This window comes from Chrysoperla carnea, chromosome 2 (genome assembly GCF_905475395.1).
Source record: "Chrysoperla carnea chromosome 2, inChrCarn1.1, whole genome shotgun sequence".
In the NCBI taxonomy this organism is placed as follows: Eukaryota; Metazoa; Arthropoda; class Insecta; order Neuroptera; family Chrysopidae; genus Chrysoperla; species Chrysoperla carnea.
Window position 1 is genome coordinate 13,431,060 of NC_058338.1, and position 18,364 is coordinate 13,449,423.

At 29.6% G+C, this 18,364-nt stretch overlaps 5 protein-coding genes across 5 annotated transcripts; 3 read left to right on the forward strand and 2 right to left on the reverse strand.

Annotated features, from left to right (window-relative positions):
• Window positions 1–813: 813 nt before the first annotated feature.
• Window positions 814–2,712, forward strand: LOC123293493. Its single transcript, XM_044874339.1, has 2 exons — window positions 814–1,645; window positions 2,454–2,712. The coding sequence occupies exons 1-2, from the start codon at window positions 869–871 to the stop codon at window positions 2,601–2,603; spliced, it is 927 nt and encodes a 308-aa protein (XP_044730274.1). The 5' UTR covers window positions 814–868; the 3' UTR covers window positions 2,604–2,712.
• Window positions 2,713–3,304: 592 nt separating this feature from the next.
• LOC123293501 (protein FAM177A1-like) lies at window positions 3,305–4,200 on the reverse strand. Its single transcript, XM_044874349.1, has 2 exons — window positions 3,904–4,200; window positions 3,305–3,675 (listed from the first exon to the last, which is right to left on the reverse strand). Exons 1-2 carry the CDS (start codon window positions 4,078–4,080, stop codon window positions 3,409–3,411), a joined length of 444 nt encoding a protein of 147 aa, XP_044730284.1. The 5' UTR covers window positions 4,081–4,200; the 3' UTR covers window positions 3,305–3,408.
• Window positions 4,201–5,057: 857 nt separating this feature from the next.
• LOC123292132 (protein CLP1 homolog) lies at window positions 5,058–7,635 on the forward strand. The gene is made up of 6 exons (XM_044872687.1): window positions 5,058–5,243; window positions 5,350–5,511; window positions 5,645–6,035; window positions 6,289–6,479; window positions 6,912–7,225; window positions 7,363–7,635. Exons 1-6 carry the CDS (start codon window positions 5,139–5,141, stop codon window positions 7,472–7,474), a joined length of 1,275 nt encoding a protein of 424 aa, XP_044728622.1. The 5' UTR covers window positions 5,058–5,138; the 3' UTR covers window positions 7,475–7,635.
• A 724-nt stretch (window positions 7,636–8,359) lies between these two features.
• On the reverse strand, window positions 8,360–9,462 carry LOC123293491 (exosome complex component RRP46). Its single transcript, XM_044874337.1, has 3 exons — window positions 9,269–9,462; window positions 8,972–9,207; window positions 8,360–8,744 (listed from the first exon to the last, which is right to left on the reverse strand). Exons 1-3 carry the CDS (start codon window positions 9,369–9,371, stop codon window positions 8,382–8,384), a joined length of 702 nt encoding a protein of 233 aa, XP_044730272.1. The 5' UTR covers window positions 9,372–9,462; the 3' UTR covers window positions 8,360–8,381.
• A 536-nt stretch (window positions 9,463–9,998) lies between these two features.
• Window positions 9,999–11,252, forward strand: LOC123291517. Its single transcript, XM_044871827.1, has 2 exons — window positions 9,999–10,480; window positions 11,034–11,252. Exons 1-2 carry the CDS (start codon window positions 10,304–10,306, stop codon window positions 11,250–11,252), a joined length of 396 nt encoding a protein of 131 aa, XP_044727762.1. The 5' UTR covers window positions 9,999–10,303.
• Window positions 11,253–18,364: the final 7,112 nt, after the last annotated feature.

Sequence of the window (18,364 nt, forward strand, 5' to 3'; positions counted from 1 at the left end):
GCCTCTTACATGATTATTTCTTTATTCTTTGTGATGTAAACATGTATGTGTTTGGTGTACAATGAATATGCTTCTCTCTTTTTAATATTGCGCGATTCATCATATCATAATATCATAGGTCTATGAAAATGATGGCATTATTAGCTGCCATCAAATCAAGGCGATGGCTAATAATTATATAAATGACTGTATGTAATTATTTTTAAATGAAAATAAAATTTATGATCTTGTAAATCAATCTAAAAAATTACAAAAAATATATTTTTATCAGTTTTTTAAATGGACTCGATATTTTTTTTATAATAAATGTCACTAATTACATCATTGCATGTTTAAATGTAGTAGTTTTTGCGCCCAACTTTAATTATTTAGGGTACGTTCATTACCAATTTATTTATATGTGAGAAAATTTACGATTTTGTTAGCAAGATCAAAATTACTTACCCAAAAAATTAAGTTCTTTTGTCTAAAGATTTTAAATTCTTCCAATCTTCTCCAAAATTAAAATATATAGAACAAATGATCTTTTCATTTTGGTTCTGAATAACTTTTTACATTCATAATATTGTTCATTCTCAAATATTATTTTTTTGAACCCAATCAGACTAATTTTGATGATTGCCAGTAATATTTAATTTGAGGAACGAATTCTCACTTGTACTACAAGAACCTTCTAGAACCTATGTATTATTTTTATTTTAGAAATATAATTTGTATTTTCTGGAATGCTCTAGAATCTTTGCTCTAGAATTTACACGAAAATATTTTAAATTTAAGTTGGTATTAGTAAAGTTGGTAAAACATGACGTTTAAAATGCAAGATTTATTATTTTGAAATTTTAAAACGTGAAGCAAATGTAACTTTACTATGAATTCGAAACAATATGAATCTTTACAAAAAGTACTAATTACCGCAGGATATCCAGAAATTAAATATAAAGACATCGAATTCGTAAAAACACTCTTATCAAAACAGAATAGGGTTCAGTTATTAACATGGGCTTACTACCAAATAAGCAATGGTAATTCATTCGATAATTCAGGTTCGGGAGATTTATTAGACGATACAAAATCAATCCTCGAACCGTTTTTAATAGAAAATGGATTTTGCCGAAGTAATGAAGCAGAAAACTTTATCACGGGATCCAGTATTAAATCAAGTGAAGTGTTCCAAATTTTAAAACGGATATTTTTCTTTATAACGTGCAATCAACTTTCTAAAACAAGTGAAGAAGATGCAGATATCAAACCATTCTCATCAGAAACACTTTCAGAAGTCTTCAAAAAGAAGCATAATGTTCTACCCACTCATATAACTCCAAGACAACTTTCTGAAGATAAGAAACAAATACTTTACAAAGAATTTGTGAAAGAAAATAGTGATCTTGAAGAAAAAATTAGGGAATTGGAAAATGACTTATCATCAAATGAAGATTTCAGTTTACCTCAGAATACAAATATTGAAGACCTTGAGCAAAAGCTGATCGATTTTGAGGACAATGAGCAGTTTGAAAATTGTATTAGTAATTTTACGTTGGTTAAGAGGATGAATAAATCAAATGTTTTTTCACAGAATGTTAATGAATTAACTCAACAGTCATCCATTGTTCATGATGCCTTAAATCATGTAAACGATTTGTTAAAAGTAGGTTATTGTTAATATAGTAGAGTAAAATTACGCAGTTTTTTGGCGCTCTCTGTTGATGACGTATAAGTACGTGATCTGTCAATTGGTGACAGTTCTAGGTATAAATTACACTTTAAAAAAATGAATTTACAACACAGAATTTACACTCGTTATCATTATGTTTTCTAATAAAAAGCTGTAGAATCGTATAATTTAATGAAATACCATATAAAATGTAAGTAATTAATATCATAAAGTATGTCAACAAATTTGACAAGCACGTATTTTGATGTCACGTCCGTATAAAAATTTGAATTTCCGTTTTAGAAATTTTTAAATGCCCTCACTGAATTTGTACTTTTATTAATTAATTTTAAGTAATTAAAAAGATATTAATTACTAAAATAATGGTTTAGTTGAAATTTCCAGTCATTAAAGTTACGGAAGAAAAATATTTGAACCAAATTTAAATTTCATGAATATTCCCTATTGATTGAAAACAAAAGACAGCACAGTACAAAGTACGCAACGACCGAGGACTAGACTCACACAGATAGGGGCCGTTTTTCCTACTACCCTCTCCACTCGAGTTTCACGTCCTTGTTATATGGGTTCGTGGTTAGTACTTCATAAAATCATAAAAATTCGTCAAATTGGGAGGTGTGCTTCGCGACTTTATTAACAAAGTCATTAAAAATTTTTAACTTCCAAGAATTTTTCCTTAAATTTAGTTTTCTGTCCTAAAATCTTAGAGTGGAATATTTTCTTCAAATTTGAACAACCTATTTTTTTTTTAAATAAATTAAAAAGTTCTTTGCATTTTCAGATGGTCGAGTCTGCAAAATTTTTGAAACAATTGGAAGATAATGTAACACAACTTCAAAATGGTATCAAGACTGAAAATGACGTGAATACTGAAAATATTAAAATTTTAGAAAACACATTGGCTACATTAAAGGAATATGGGAATCAATAAAATTGTTTTAATCATTCTTTATTGATTCCTTCATAGCTAAGGAGAAGTGCTATTGATCAAGTTATTTTTCCTTTTGCGAAAATTTGTCCTGGGGGTATTCGAACATTTTGTGCCTAAAATACTAATTAAAAGCTTTAACAATTTTATGATACTGTAAAATAAATAATATTTGGCTGATTATTGAAAAAGTCAAATAGGATATCTTAATATTTATATCTTGAAATAAATTATTTATCATATTTAAATACTTGCATCGCTAATTCAACAATTTAATTTTTATGTAATGTTTTTTTTATATTCCTTTCAACTTTCCCAGACTTTTTTCTTAGGATGTCAAAATATTTCCTCTATAAAAAAAACTTTTAACATAAAGAAAACCGACTTCAAAAGAAAAACTTTTCCAAAATAAATTATTGTAGTTAAAATTATTGTTATTTTTGGAGTCGGTGTCAGCCAGGGAAACACTCTGACAGAACAGTTTGCTACTACATTAGCTTGGCTGACATCGACTCCAAAAATAACAATAATTTTAACTACATCATATTATCGTTATTTTTTACTTTTTAGATATTAATTTATTTTGGAAAAGTTTTTCTTTTGAAGTCGGTTTTCTTTTTGTTATTATAAAGTTTCAACCATGCTGAGAACAAATGATTGTATTATGAAACCTGGTGAAACAAAGATTATAAAATATGGTCTGATTAAAATAAAAATTTATATAAATAATTTATTAAAAAACGGCTTAATAAGTTAACAAATATTTCTGTCTATAGATAATTACAGTTTTGATATTTTCATGTTATTTTTAAACTAATGCGTCTGGTGGGTGAGGTTGTTGTGTCTGAACGTCTTCGCCTTGATTGCTTACCCATCCTTCCCTTTCCTTCTGTTCAGCTTCTAGTTTTTTGCGTTCTTTCATTCTCTCATATTCCGCAATTTCAAATTGATATTTAGGACTTGTTATCCCTAAATAATATGCTAACGTTTCACCAGCATAATCACAGGCACTTAATACTGTTTGGCCCGTATTTATTGCTTTGTGTGCAAACCAAGGACCCCATTTCAATTTGCTCTGTAAAATTAATATTCGAAATGAAACAATTTTAATCAAAATTAATTATCTTGCAAAACAATTTTTGATTGTGATTTTGAAAGAAAGTTTTGCCCACGGTGAAAGCTTATAATGAAATTTGTTGTAGATAATATAGTCTATCACTGTGGTTGTGCACGTTGTACCCATAAGAAAATAACGAAGTCGTTTCTCGTTTCACTAGGTAATGTTAAAATGATTGATACTTACTGGATCAATTACAGCTTTGTTTTGTGGAGCTATTTGAGTTTCTTGTTCATCTTCGTCGAAAACTTCCACGTCCCCATCACTAAAATGCAATATTCTTGAAGGCACTCTTGTATTCGATTCTGGAGGTTTTGCTGTATTTTCATTTATTTCTACTTTAAAGATCTTATTTTGCGTCATTTTTACAATTAGCAGAGAGGCCCACCTTCTTTTTTACATTTACACATTACACCCACAATCTTGTTTGTTTTGATGTTATGACTTATGAATAATTATTTGAAAACTTAACTCCAAGGAAATGTACTTGACATGGGCGCTCTCCCTTCCTTTGAACATTAGTGTGTTTAAAGTTTTAAACAAACTGAGCACAGAGCACTTACGAGCGCTCACCGAAGATACTCAATTCCATATGGCATGTAACTAAATATCTGTTCACAAAAAATGTTTCTTATGAAAAATAAGTAACTTTTTTTGAACATTTATTCGTAAACATCAAAGTTTTCCCATAAGGGTGCAAATTAAGGCAAAGCTTTAGTTTCCATTTTTTCCAATATTATATAAAATAGAAGGTGGAAACTTTGAAGGAGCTTCAAATAGTGAGTCTATTGATTCTAATTTCATATTAAACTCGTTGGATAATATTAAGGGTCTCAAAATTGTTAACTTTGTAACTTTTTAACAAAAAAAAGCAAAAAAATTTTTTTTTTATAATCCTGAAATTCTGCAGATTAGTGCACTTATCCTTTCCTGTCATGACAGAAAAAAATTTCGCAACCCTCAAATTACTTCCAAATGGTTCAAGATAAAGGGCTGAAATTTTAATGAGTTTAAGAGAGCTGTAATATAAACCTTTCGACGACAGTGCCGCTCACGCAGTCATCTTAGGGGAGTCTGGGAACGCAGGAAAACTTTTTTTATAAATAAAACAGGAGATCGAGTGATGGCATATTTGAAAATGTTTTTCAAAACAAATACAACGGATTTTGAAAAATTCGCTACGACTTTTTTCACGGACTTACGATGACAAAGTAGTAGGTTGACGGTTTTAGAAGTTTTTTTTTTTTGTTTGCTTGACCCACAATATTGTGATACACCGTGAATTATGTGTCAAAAGGAATACTCCATATAAATGACCCCCCCCCCATGAACAAGCACTGACATTTATAGCATCAAATGAATTAAATATATATGTAAAATAAATTTATTTACAAGTGTTTGGATGAATTTTGCTAACAAAAATGACAGAAGATAGTAAAACATCTCCTGTACAAGAATTTAAATTAGATCCTGACCATGAATTACGATTTGAAGTAGAAAGTAAAAAAGAAAAAGTTATTTTAGAGGTTAGTATTAATATTTTGTTGCTATTCTTTGCATTTAATTGTGTAACAAATTAATAAGGACTCGTGATTTGCCTTGTAAGATCTCAATATTAAACATTTCTTTTAGTTAAAAAATGGAATGGCAGAAATTTTTGGTACGGAAATTGTTAAAGGTAAATTTTATGAATTTACCGCGGGAGCAAAAATTGCAGTTTATACATGGCATGGATGTACGGTTGAACTACGTGGTAAAACAGATGTTAGCTATGTAGCTAAAGAAACGCCCATGGTAAGAATTCAAAACTATAATCGACAAACATTGCATTGCACACTCTCCCTCCAGATCGGCGCCTTAAATTCAGCCACAGGCGCTTATTTCGGTATAGGTTTCATATCAAATAATTAAATAAAAAATTTTCCAGTTAATGTATTTAAATTGTCACGCGGCATTGGAACAAATGCGAATGTTAGCCGATAAAAGTGGTAAACGAGGCCCAGTTACAATTGTTGTTGGACCAACCGATGTAGGTAAATCAACCGTATGCCGATTATTATTAAATTATGCTGTACGTGCTGGTAGGCGTCCCATATTTGTTGATTTAGATGTGGGGCAAGGACAAATTTCAATACCCGGAACAATAGGTGCATTGCTAGTTGAACGACCAGCAACTGTTGAAGATGGTTTTTCTCAGGAAGCACCTCTTGTATTTCATTATGGTTATAATTCGCCCCATCAAAATACCATTTTATATAATTCCCTAGTCACTCGATTAGCTGAAACTATTGCCGATCGTATGCAAGCACATAAAAAAGGTAAGGCTCTATTAATATTCATGATAATTATGCTCCGTCACGGCTCTATCTATTTTTGGGAATAAAATTTTGATTTGTTTAGGGACGATGTGTGTTCTTATTAAAAACGCCAGAGTACCTCTTAGATAGAAAACCAAATAATTATTTTTAATGTGTGATTAAACTATAAAAATTAAACTATATCTAAACTATATTAAACTATAGTGAGAGCATATGGCGCACTAGCATGATTGAAATTTTACATGTTTTTTAGCCAAAATGTCTGGAGTTATTATTAATACTTGTGGATCAGTAAGAGCACAGGGTTATTCACAAATCGTTCATGCAGCTGAAGCATTTGAGGTGGACGTAATATTAGTTTTAGATCATGAAAGACTTTATAATGAACTAGTACGAGATATGCCTGCATTTGTTAAAGTAGTTTTCTTACCAAAAAGTGGTGGTGTAAGTTAAATTTTTTAATATTATATCTATGGAGGGTAGAGATAAGGAGAACTATCTTAAATAGGAGTTAAAGTACAAAAGTGTCCATCTAAAAACAGCAAATAACAGTTACAAAATTTACCAGAATGGCGCTTGTGTAGAAGGAGGTGTTTTATGTGAAATTCTTTATCCTTCTCGAACAACTTGTTTACTCTTATTATTTTGAGCACTTCTTTTAAAACTTACACTTTCAGCAGCGCCACCCTTATTTGCTGCTTTTCGATGGACACTTTTTATATACACAGATGGTTCTCCTTATCTCTACCATCCATAATTATATCTTAACGTTTTGAGTAGACGTTAATCAAACGTATTAACGTTAATTAAAATTAATGATCAGGCTCTTATGATGAAACCCATGACCTAATAAAAACAAAATTTTATATATTTTAGGTTGTAGAGCGAATAATGAGTGTTCGTGCTGAAGCCCGTGATGCACGTGTTCGTGAATATTTCTACGGTAATCGTACACCATTTTATCCACATTCATTTGATGTAAAATGGAACGAAGCAAAAATATTTAAAATTGGTGCACCTGATTTACCTGACTCATGTATGCCATTGGGTATGAAAGCTGAAGATAATAAATTAAAATTGGTACCAGTACAAATTGGACCAACTATACTACATCATATATTAGCTGTAAGTTTTGCTGCATCACTTGAAGAGGATGTTGTACAAACTAATGTTGCTGGATTTGTTTGCGTGTAAGTTGAAGTTTAAGATTTTTATGCATCAAACTATACATGTTACCAAAAGTTTACCTAGTTGTTTAAATTTCATAATTCATAAAAAAGATTAATACTTTTTTAAAATTTAATGCAAACAATATATTTTCTTTCAGAACAAATGTAGATACAGAGAGACAAACGTTTACAGTGTTATCACCACAACCTCGGCCGTTACCGAACACTTTACTATTACTTTCCGATTTACAATTCATGGATAACCACTGAGAATTGAATATTATTTAGTTATATTTTTAAGAAAATTCCTTATTAAGGTTTTTAAATACTACAGTGCTATTAACAGTAAATATCAGAATATTTTGATATTGTCGGACATTGTTAAACCTGAAGGATTAACTGTAAATAATGTGATGAGTGATTATGTATTTTATACAATTCGAAATAAAACAAATAGTTTCGTAATAAAAATATTTCTTTTTTTAAAATAACACCTTAATGCTTACCTGTTATTGGAGATTTAAAAGGCTGTATGAGTAAGTCTTCACGGTCTACCAATGTCTTCTGAAAAAGCAATTTTTTTTCCTATGCTATTCTTACAGAAACTAGGAAAAAATATTTCAAACAAAAGTTGTTTTTCTGGAAGAAGAATCTGCACGAAAAAATGACCCCTGTTTGACCACGAAAGATCCCCATATGTAAAAACTAGATACTGCATCTCATTCGCCCTAGAAATGAACTGATACCTTTTTTACTACTTTCCATTCTGCTTTCGAATTATAGGATGGAAAATTAAAAACAAAAATTATCATGTTTAAAACTGTCTTACGCAAGAGATGTTTATAACAAGTTTTGCTACGGTATTAATTCCAAGTAATGTGGCAGGTTCCGAACCAGATATCTATCAAATTAAAATGGAGCTCTATCCTGTTTTTTGCAAAGGAGATTGTAGATTCGATAGTGCCCAAATAGCTAGAGGAAACATAAGCGGGGTATAGCAAATTTTGGAGAAGGTTGATGAGAAGAGTTAATTTGCGGCAAAGAAAAAAGGTCCAAGCATGTCTACCAGCCAAAAAATATTTATTTCAAACAAATTACTCGATTACATAAACAGATGACGTTAAAAGGAACTCGAAATAATAAATGAAACAATTATTTAGAAAAATTATATATAATTTTATTGTACATCCATCCGTTTACCAATCTTTTTCGCATATTTACAAACAATATTACGATAGAATTCAAATATTTTCTCACTAGCTAATTTACAACGATGAACAGCCTCTGTGTATTGTTCGTCTGTGAATGTGCCCGTAGTATGGGAGGCCACAATATTATAGTTAATATTTTCAAAAACAAATGTAAATGTTGCCATTGGATATTCGTCGTAGAATTGTTGTTGTAATTGATGCGATGATGAAATCAATGAAAATTGTTGTTTTTTATCCAGTATGCACGTCACAGCCGCCACCAGAAATCGCATTGACAATCCAGAATTGATTAGTGCTAAACAACACGCATTTGTGGCACATGCTAATTTCTACTGGAGATAAAAAAAATTACATTTGGTTTTTAATTATTCCAAACAAAATCAAATTCATGAAATAAATAATAATGATCCAAGAAATAATCATTCGACATTGAAATAGTTTCAGAATGGTTGGCAATCGAATTGGTTTCATAAAATTATTTTGAATGCTAAAAAGCAGAGTTAAGAAAATTTGGGCGCTAACTAAAATTAAAAAATACAAAAAACTGTAAACTTACACCACCATTATCGTGCATTTCTTGAACTACAACAGTAATAGCTGTTCGTGGATATAAATTTGAATGCAATGCAGCTTCGCAAATATTCCGTAAAAACATTTCCAAAAAGCGATCATCCACACTTGGAACACCAAATTTCGGTCGATAAATTATTTCAACAGTAGATTTTTCAATTTGTAGTTTTTGTAATTTTACATCGACCGGTCCATTAACAGACACAATAAATGATGTTTTTCCTATAAAAATGAGTAACGAAATTATAAATTTCAAACAAATTTTTGGGTTTATCCTTTGTACCTTCACATAACATAGCTGATCCATCCGATTGAGAGAGAATATTTAATTCACAATGAAATGGCTCAAGGGTTAAATTTTTGTCATCTTCTGTTTTTGTGCTCATAATTACAATTTTTTGTTAAAATAAAAAATGTTTAATTTGTTAACCACTAAATAATCTAATTCGATAAAAACAAATAAAACATAACACAACAGTCAACACCACGTTTATTCTTTGTTGTATACACATGCGTCGAAAACGTTTATGATGAGGCGGGTAACATATGAATATTACATAATTAAAATGTATTTAAAAATTTTATATATTTAAAAATAAAAAAGACGAAATTTATTAATGTTAATTATTAATTAGTCCATTCCCGGTTGCTGAAATTTTTACAGCTTGATCAGGACGTAAAAAGTGAGGTCGAGTTCGTAAATGAGCAACATAGATCAATTCGGTCTTGTAAAATTTATATTGAAATTTAAATGGCTCCTTATAACTTTTGATCCAGAGGGTGAACAAAGCTTAATCCCAAATTTTTAGGTCAAGCGAAGCTATAGGAAAGAATTTAGAGGTTCATTTACTGGGTAACAGGCAGACATAAAAATTCCTTTTGCTTTTTGGCTACGGAATCCTAAAACTTATCTACGATAGTGCGGTTATAAATTTTAGATCGGACTATAAATTTTGTAGATGAATGTATCTAAGCAACGACTATTGCCATATACAAAATGTTTAACGATTTGTGTAGTTTAAATTATGTGTCACTTTTAATTTCATTAAAAAATCTCTAGCCAAAATATGGATTATTATGACGATGGCAAGAGTGAGCATAGTTTATCGTTGCGTTGATACCAGCTCAAGACGATCATGCAATTTCAAATGTGCATACATATGATGTTGAATTAAAAACACTCGAATACAAGCAGGAAGCATTAAAGCCAAAAAAATTTCCAAGTCTTAACACAAAGGAATTGTTATTTTTAGATTTATACAAACAATTAAATTTAGGTACAGAACAGAAACGTGATTTCCATGCATTATTAATACGTATGGGATCTATAAAAGATTTAATAAATTTATCAAAAGATATATACAATGATATTAGCGACATTATATGTTGTCCGGATAAACGATGTTTATGTGATCCAACAAATCAATTCAGGCGCTCATCAAAGTTTAGTCGTCAAAATCAACAAAGACGAGTTTCTAAGCGTACATTTGGTAAAGTATGTACTCTAAACATTTTGAACATAAAAAGTTCTTTAAAAGTTCATTGTCTTACAAAGTATTACATATATGTTAAGACCATATATGTAATACTCCTATGTCGCCAGCGGACCATGGTCTCCTATGAGAATTTGAGGGGGACCGACAAAAACAAGCGAGACAGAGCAAAAGTACTTTGTATATTATGCGCATGCGCAGGAATCATACTTTCTTTTATTGTGATCTAGAGCGTGAGAGGAATATTTCGTCTGCACCGTGATGTTTTTGCACGTACCTCTCACTCTGCTGGCTATACAGGAGTATTACCATAGATAAAGTAATAGTACTTTTACAAAATCTTTGAGTATTACACATATGGTTGAGACAATGCCGCCATTTACAGTCAAAAACATTATTTCGCGCCATAAAATAAGGGAGAATGGGGTTGGCAACCAATGGCACATCCTTGATACTAATCCAATCGACATTTCGATTTTCAACCCTATAGCTCATTGACATGGTTGATATGGTTTTCAACTTTTTGATGTGGTTGTTTGAATTATTTTGTTTAAGAGCTCAGAAGATTATGAAGTTAAAAGATTAAATGAATTAAAAGCTTCAAATAATGAGTTAGTGAGAATAAACAAACAATTAATCAAAATGCGAGGAATTATTCAACATCAAGACGAAGATAGCAGTAATTTTTCTAACTTATTGCTCTTACAAAGAGATGTGGCTTATCAAAAAAATATTTTATTTTTAATAGAAGAAAAATTACGTGGATATATGTAAATGAGGTGTACTGAAACAAGAAAGATTTTGGGAAAGTTAAAGGAAAATAGACTTTAATTTCAGATGATGTAAATACGTACATAATTTGCTTTGTAATTGTTATGTGTTAAAGCTTGTTATGTGCCAAAGGTTTTATCATAGATAAAATATATGGGTTTTATTAAAGCTGTCTATAGACCGTGTCGTGTTTAATATAATACCTACCAGAGACTATATCAGTAAATTTACCGATATATTCTCTGATACCTACTGTCATTTCAATAACATACAATAGAACCATTAATTTTTTTAAATGTATATGCTACGATGTTAGACTTATATTAGTAATTAATTAGTTTAATAAGTGATTGAAGTTTCGAAGTTTAAACAAAATTACGTAGAAAAGTAAGTAAGGAGTAAGCTGTTCTGATAGCCTGTAAATAAAATTTTTAGATTATTTTTCGAAAAAGTAGATATATTCCAAAATAAAAAGAATAAATACCGATGTATACGCTGCCATGGACATTGGAAAAAATGATCCAACTTTAATTTGCAACGGTCTTTGTGCTCGTAATATAATAAACATAATTATTGAGCGTAGTTTCTTATTATGTTGTGCAGGAAATATATACCAATCAGTTTCCCAGACTTGGTCTGCTACTTTTAAACTCTAAAATTTTATAATAGTTAAAAATATAATAAACAAAACTGGTAAGCGTTTTTAACTATGGTAAGCGATATTTTAGATACGTACCTCAAAATGTAATTTTGCTCCATAATAATATAGGATAAACAACTCCAAAATTTTAGACATTAAAAATACCGAAATCCATGCAAAATCGATTGTAAAAAGATCTGTCTGTAATTTAAACATATTTAGATATTTTGAATATTTTTCATAATAAACCACAGCCCAACAGTTCAATGCCTTTTTAAAAGTAATTCTATTAGTAAATTCTGATAGTAATCACTTATAAACACCGGCTCTGGGCAGTGGTTTCTTAAGAGTTTTATGAAAAATATATACCAATAATAATTGAAAGCCTGTGACACAAAACAATACCATATAGAATAAAAACACAAGTAGCATTATTGGGCTGATCAAATCATTTAAAACTTCAATATATCTAAAAAAACATTAGTTTAATTTAAATTGTTTTCTGTTTGCTTTTAAGCTACATATTAATCGGAAAAACAGTCTGATCCAAGAATCGACTTTTTGCCAGTAAATTTTCGATTTACGCCTTTAAAGTGGTACAGAAATACTCTACTTCCGGACACCATATTCTATTTATTTAACATTAAAAGTATTCGTAATATATTGAGGACCTTTGGCTTAAAACTGAACTTTTCGGCAACAGTTTTCAATGTTCACATTTTCACGGAGGCTTATAAGACAAACCCTCGAAAAGAGGGGGAGGTAAGTCAAAAATTAAATTATTAGTGTTTGTCTAAATTTAATTATGAACAAAATGAGAGCCGTATTAGATTAAAATCTGTTCAGTATAAAAAAATAACTTGAACTCCTTTATTTTACATTCATTTACTCGACTGTGTACATAACACTACAATTTAGGCGATAAATCGATAATATTTGCTTAGACAACGTACATCACAACTGGTAAGTATACTAACTTACCGCGATACATCTTGATGTAACTGAATACATTTGTACAGTTTAATATACATTTTCGATTCTTCGTATGTTCTTTCCGAAAGTGCCTCTCGAAATTTAAACTGAATAAGACGAAGTTGAATAATAGCGTGAATTATCAAATTTAATACTAATGCCTCTAATAATCCAGCAATTACTGTCGATGGTATGCCAAACACTAGAAAGTAAATACTTATCACCTCCGTACAGAAAGTCATCTATGAGTCTCACAGAAAATTGATTGAAGTATTGGGGCAATTTTAAGTTTTGGCTGTTTAGATGATTTTATTTTTAAATAAGTTAAAGAAACATAAACCTAGCTTAAAGATCTAGTATTTAATGCACTGCTGAAGGCCTGAATGTCTGAATGAGCACATATAAGTTAATTTTCATGTATCCTAAATCATTTCCTAAATATTAATATGCATACCAATCTCGATAGTCATTGATAATAGAAAATGTTCTTTAGGATCAAAAGGCAACCATATTTTCATTGGCAAATTAACTTCACCAGTAAGAAGTATTTTTAGAATATTTGGTATACTTGCAGAAGAGAAAGCCATAGTATACAGAAACCATTGATATCGATTTGCTTTATTGGCATCAGCTACACCATTTTTAATAATTTCCAATTCATTTGGGTCCAATTGATTTTCATATGTTGTTTTCTCGTAAATTTCATTGAATAAATATTGACAGCCATTACTTCGAATAATTCGAAATTTAGTTATGCTGACCTTAAACAACAAGCCGGTCTTAAATTAAAAGCTTTATACTATATGCCACTGACGGAGATATTCTATCCTGTATTTATGAAATACATATCAAGTAATACTAATTATAGTTCCAAGTTTTATAGGTGTTCATAAAATCACCTAATGAGATATTTCCGTTTGTCCGCCTGTCCACTCGCCCATGAGCGCACGATAACGCAAAAACAAAAAGAGATATCAAACTGTAATTTTTATAGCAGGCTCAGGAAGGTGAGTTTGAGTATAAATAAATTGTATGTATCGATATTTTTCCCCTGGGAGGGGGTAGGACGCCTAAATTTTGGTAGAACCCGGCAAATCTTCATTACTAGTGCCATGATAAAGTTTAATAACAAAGTTTCATTGTGGTACATGTTTTGTCGCCAAAATATGCTATTTTTCCTGTACTATTAACTGTAAACATAAGAAAAGAGAAGGTTCTTTGGTATATTTTTGATACTTACCAGGAAAAAAAATGTAACAATTCCATTATACGTCATATTTGTTAAGCTATCTAAATGTAAAAAAAAATCAGCCAATTGTGTTATTAACATTAAAATGTAAAGTGAAATTGCTATTGGAAAAATTGTGTATTTTTGAATAGTACACGATTTTAATTTGTTTTTTTCATCTTTATCTTGTTCCAAACTTATATCTGGGAATGACATGCCCATATAATACATTCCAGTTACACAATAGTATAATAATGGATTCTTTAAAATTTTCATTTTTCGTCTAGTAAGTGCTTACTAACGCAATACCAAGAGAAAAATAAATTTTAACAAAACTTAAAAAGCAAAATACATAGATAATTGTGTAACTTTCAAAATGATAAATAATTAATTAAGAAGGTATTTAATAATCGAAATAATCAGTTTATAACTAAATATGTAGGTAATAATAACATAATTTAGCTTTTTTTATTTTTACATAATTAAGTTTTTGTTTAACTTCCATCCCAACTATAGCTTGGAATTTTATAAAATAAAAGTTGGAAAATGAACAAAAAAATGAAACTTGTAAATAGACAAAAAAAAATTATGATAATAATATTAATTAGGCAACTTGAATTACGTTTATGTTATACATATATAATAATTATTGATTATTTGACAAACACTTAACATTTACGTCATACAAGTTGCCTATTGACTACCTTTTTAAGAAACACATTGCATGAGGTTTTTTTACATATCGAAAACTAAAAACTCCCTTATACATATATTACATGCGTTTAATTATATGGGGGATTTTTTTTTAGAGAAATATGTATATCATTTAGTTATCAATTATATTGATCAATGAATAATCAAATAGCTAAATTTTTTTAATCAAATTTTCATAACTTAATTTTCAAATTTTAATAACATATAATTAACATTCAACTTTTTATTCTAACCACCATATTTTTGATTTGAAATAAAATTTTCAATATATCAATTTATCAACAAAAAAAAAAACTATACTCAAACTGGGTTTTTTAAAATATATTTTTCGTTCGAATAAAACAGTATTTTGAAAATTTTAAATGAACTTATAAATATTTGCTTAGTTTTTCCTTTAAATAATATAAAATTTCTTTATTATAAGCCACATCTTTACGCAACAATAATGAATTAACAAAATTATTCAAATCCTCATCTTCATGTTTAATTGTTCCACGCAGTTTATTTAGTTTTCTATTTATTCTAACCATTTCCATTTGCGTATCTTTTAATTCAGATAATTTATCTAATTTAAAATCATCCATATCCTTTAACACACCATTTTCAGAGAGAAAATCGTAAATTGAAAATAAATTCTATGCTATTCATACAGGTGATTTTTTTTAAATATTCAGCTAATTTTATCAAAACGAATTGGAACATTAAATTTAAAAAATCAACAAACCTAACGGCGTTAAATAAAAACTGAAAAGAATAAAACAAGTCCAGTACTTTTAATAGTGACTAACAGTCGGGATCCATTAAAATTTATACCGACTCAAATGGTCCTAATAATGGCGCCCGACTGTTAAAGTCGCTTTGTAAATTACTAGACTTGTTTTATTCTTTTCAGTTTTTATTTATCGCAGTCGGGTTTTAGATTTTTAAATTTATTTCTTTTATTTTACATTTTTTAGTTTGGATTTTAAAACTCTGATTATAATATTCAGGGCCTTTAAATCTTTGAAATAGAAAGAAGTTTTTATTATTATATGAACATACATACATTATCAAATGTACGATTGGCAACATCAGTTTTAAAACTATCTTTAGTTGATATCCTGAACTGACGAGTCGGATCACATAAACACGATTTATCCGAACAACAAACAGTATCTTTAATATCATTAAAGACAACTTTTGATAAATTTACAAAATCTGCCACAGATGACAAACGTACTAATAGCGCATGAAAATCACGTTTTTGTTCTGGATTCATTTCCATTCTTTTATATAAATTTAAAAACAACAAATCCTTTTTATTAAGACCTGGTAAAACTTTTGGCTTCAATGACTCTTGTTTGTATTTCTTTGCCATATCTGTCTCTGAAATCATAAAATCTTCATTAACTGACATCACATCGATACTAGATAGACTGTCGTCATTGTGAGCCATATCCATGTTATTAAGGCATAATTAAATCTGGATGACTTGAATAATTTTTATTGGATATTACAATTTTGTACGCAAAGTTGATATATAGGTACGTTTAATTTAATGCGGTGTCACAACAAAGACCAAAGAAATCGAATTTTTTTTATCAGGTAACTGTAGTTGCCTAGATACACACAAGATTGGTTACACCAGTAACAGAGGACCCCGGACACAATACATAGTTTTTGGTTTCGGTTAAATTTTTTTGAAAGCTATGGATTAAGTTAGTTTTGATCATGATGATCAAAAGGTCTTGTGGATTCAACCTTCATAAATCCTTTCCTTCCGAGCTATGGTCCTTCAAAGGTTATTTTGGTGAAATATAACAATATAACAAACATTTCTAAAAATAAATTATAGAGCTGAGTTTGGCTTTACTTTCGGTGTCCATTGACCAAATAATTAATAATAATGATACACCATTAATTCCATTTTATATATTTTTATTAAATGTACAAAAAAGAAAAACAAAACAGGATGACACGTATTCTTAACTTTAAAAATGTTCAATATCTAATTATTATATTTACCCAAGTTCTGTTCCAAAAGGGGTAATAGTGTCATTTGCCCTTTTCATAATGTATAAAAGCCTCTTTTATGTAATTAGGAAAACTCGGTGCTCAAAGTCACATAAGGGAGTAAAAAATATTCTATTATTATAATATTCTTATAATAATCTGAAATCTTTCATGATTTCATGAGAGGTTTTTTAATGAGCTCATTACATACTAACTTATCCAATTAATAAAATGGACAATATGAACGTGGACAACTGAACTTCGTTTAACAACCTTTTCAAGAGAAATTTATTTTGACGGAAGCGTATGCGTATATAGTCCATCTAAATAGCGGCGAATGTATGATGTACGCATAAGTTTCTTTCAAAATTCTTCTGTCACACATAGCTATGCCTTTTTCATTCGAATAAACTATTGACTAATAAGTATCACATAAACTTAAGAATATGGTCCCTGTTTTAGGTGGTTATCAATCTTATTACATATAAGACCTACGTAACTTTTCTTCTAAATAATGCAATTTTTCTTTATTATGTTGTACATCTTTAAACAGTAATGATTCAACAAAATTATTCAAATCTTCATCTTCATGTTTAATTATTCCTCTCAGTTTGGTTAATTCTCTATTTATTTTAGTTAACTCATTTTCTGTGTTTTTTAATTCAGCTAATTTTTCAATTTCGAAATCATCGACAGCCTTTAACAAAATACCTAATTACAAGACTAACCAAATTCATAATTCAAATAATTCCGTTGATGCTGATGGGTCCGTTGACAGACTGACAGTGTTGGAACTTTCTTTGATAAGTTGATTTAGAGCTTTGAAATATAAACAATTGCTTAAGAGATATATACAAATACATACTTTACCAAATGTACGTTTGCCAACGTGATTTTGATAAGCGTATTTAGTTGATATCCTGAATTGATGAGTCGGATCACATAAACATCGTTTATCCGGACAACAAATAGTATGTTTAACATCATTAAAAATTTCTTTTGATACATCTATTAAATCCTTTACTGATGACATACGTATTAATAACACATGTAAATCACGTTTTTGTTTCGTAGTTAGTCCGATTCTTTTATAGAAGTTTAATAATGACAGTTCCTTTTCAGTAAGATTTGGTATTACCGAAGGACTTTTATATGCGTATTCTGGTTTCCCTTGTTTCTTGACCCGGGGCCAAACACCAAAAGTGTCTGAAATTGGAACGAGATATTCTTCATCAGCTGGCAAAACTGTTAAACTACGACTGTCGTCATCGTGATCATCCATGTTTAAGTAAGGAATAAAGACTGACTCTCGATGATTCGAATAATTTTTACAGAATATTACTATTTTGAATAGAAATTTAATAAATAATTTTAAGATTTAGTAAAAGAAAATCGTCGCCTAGATACAAACAAATATATAGTGTGAGATTGGCCTGAGCACAGAAATCACTCAAAAGGGGGCTCGAACTTTTGATCATCATGGAGATTAAAAATTCCATATCCGTCATTTTTCTTCTGTTCACTATTTTTGGAACATTCTATTTAATCACATACTGATTGATGGGAAAA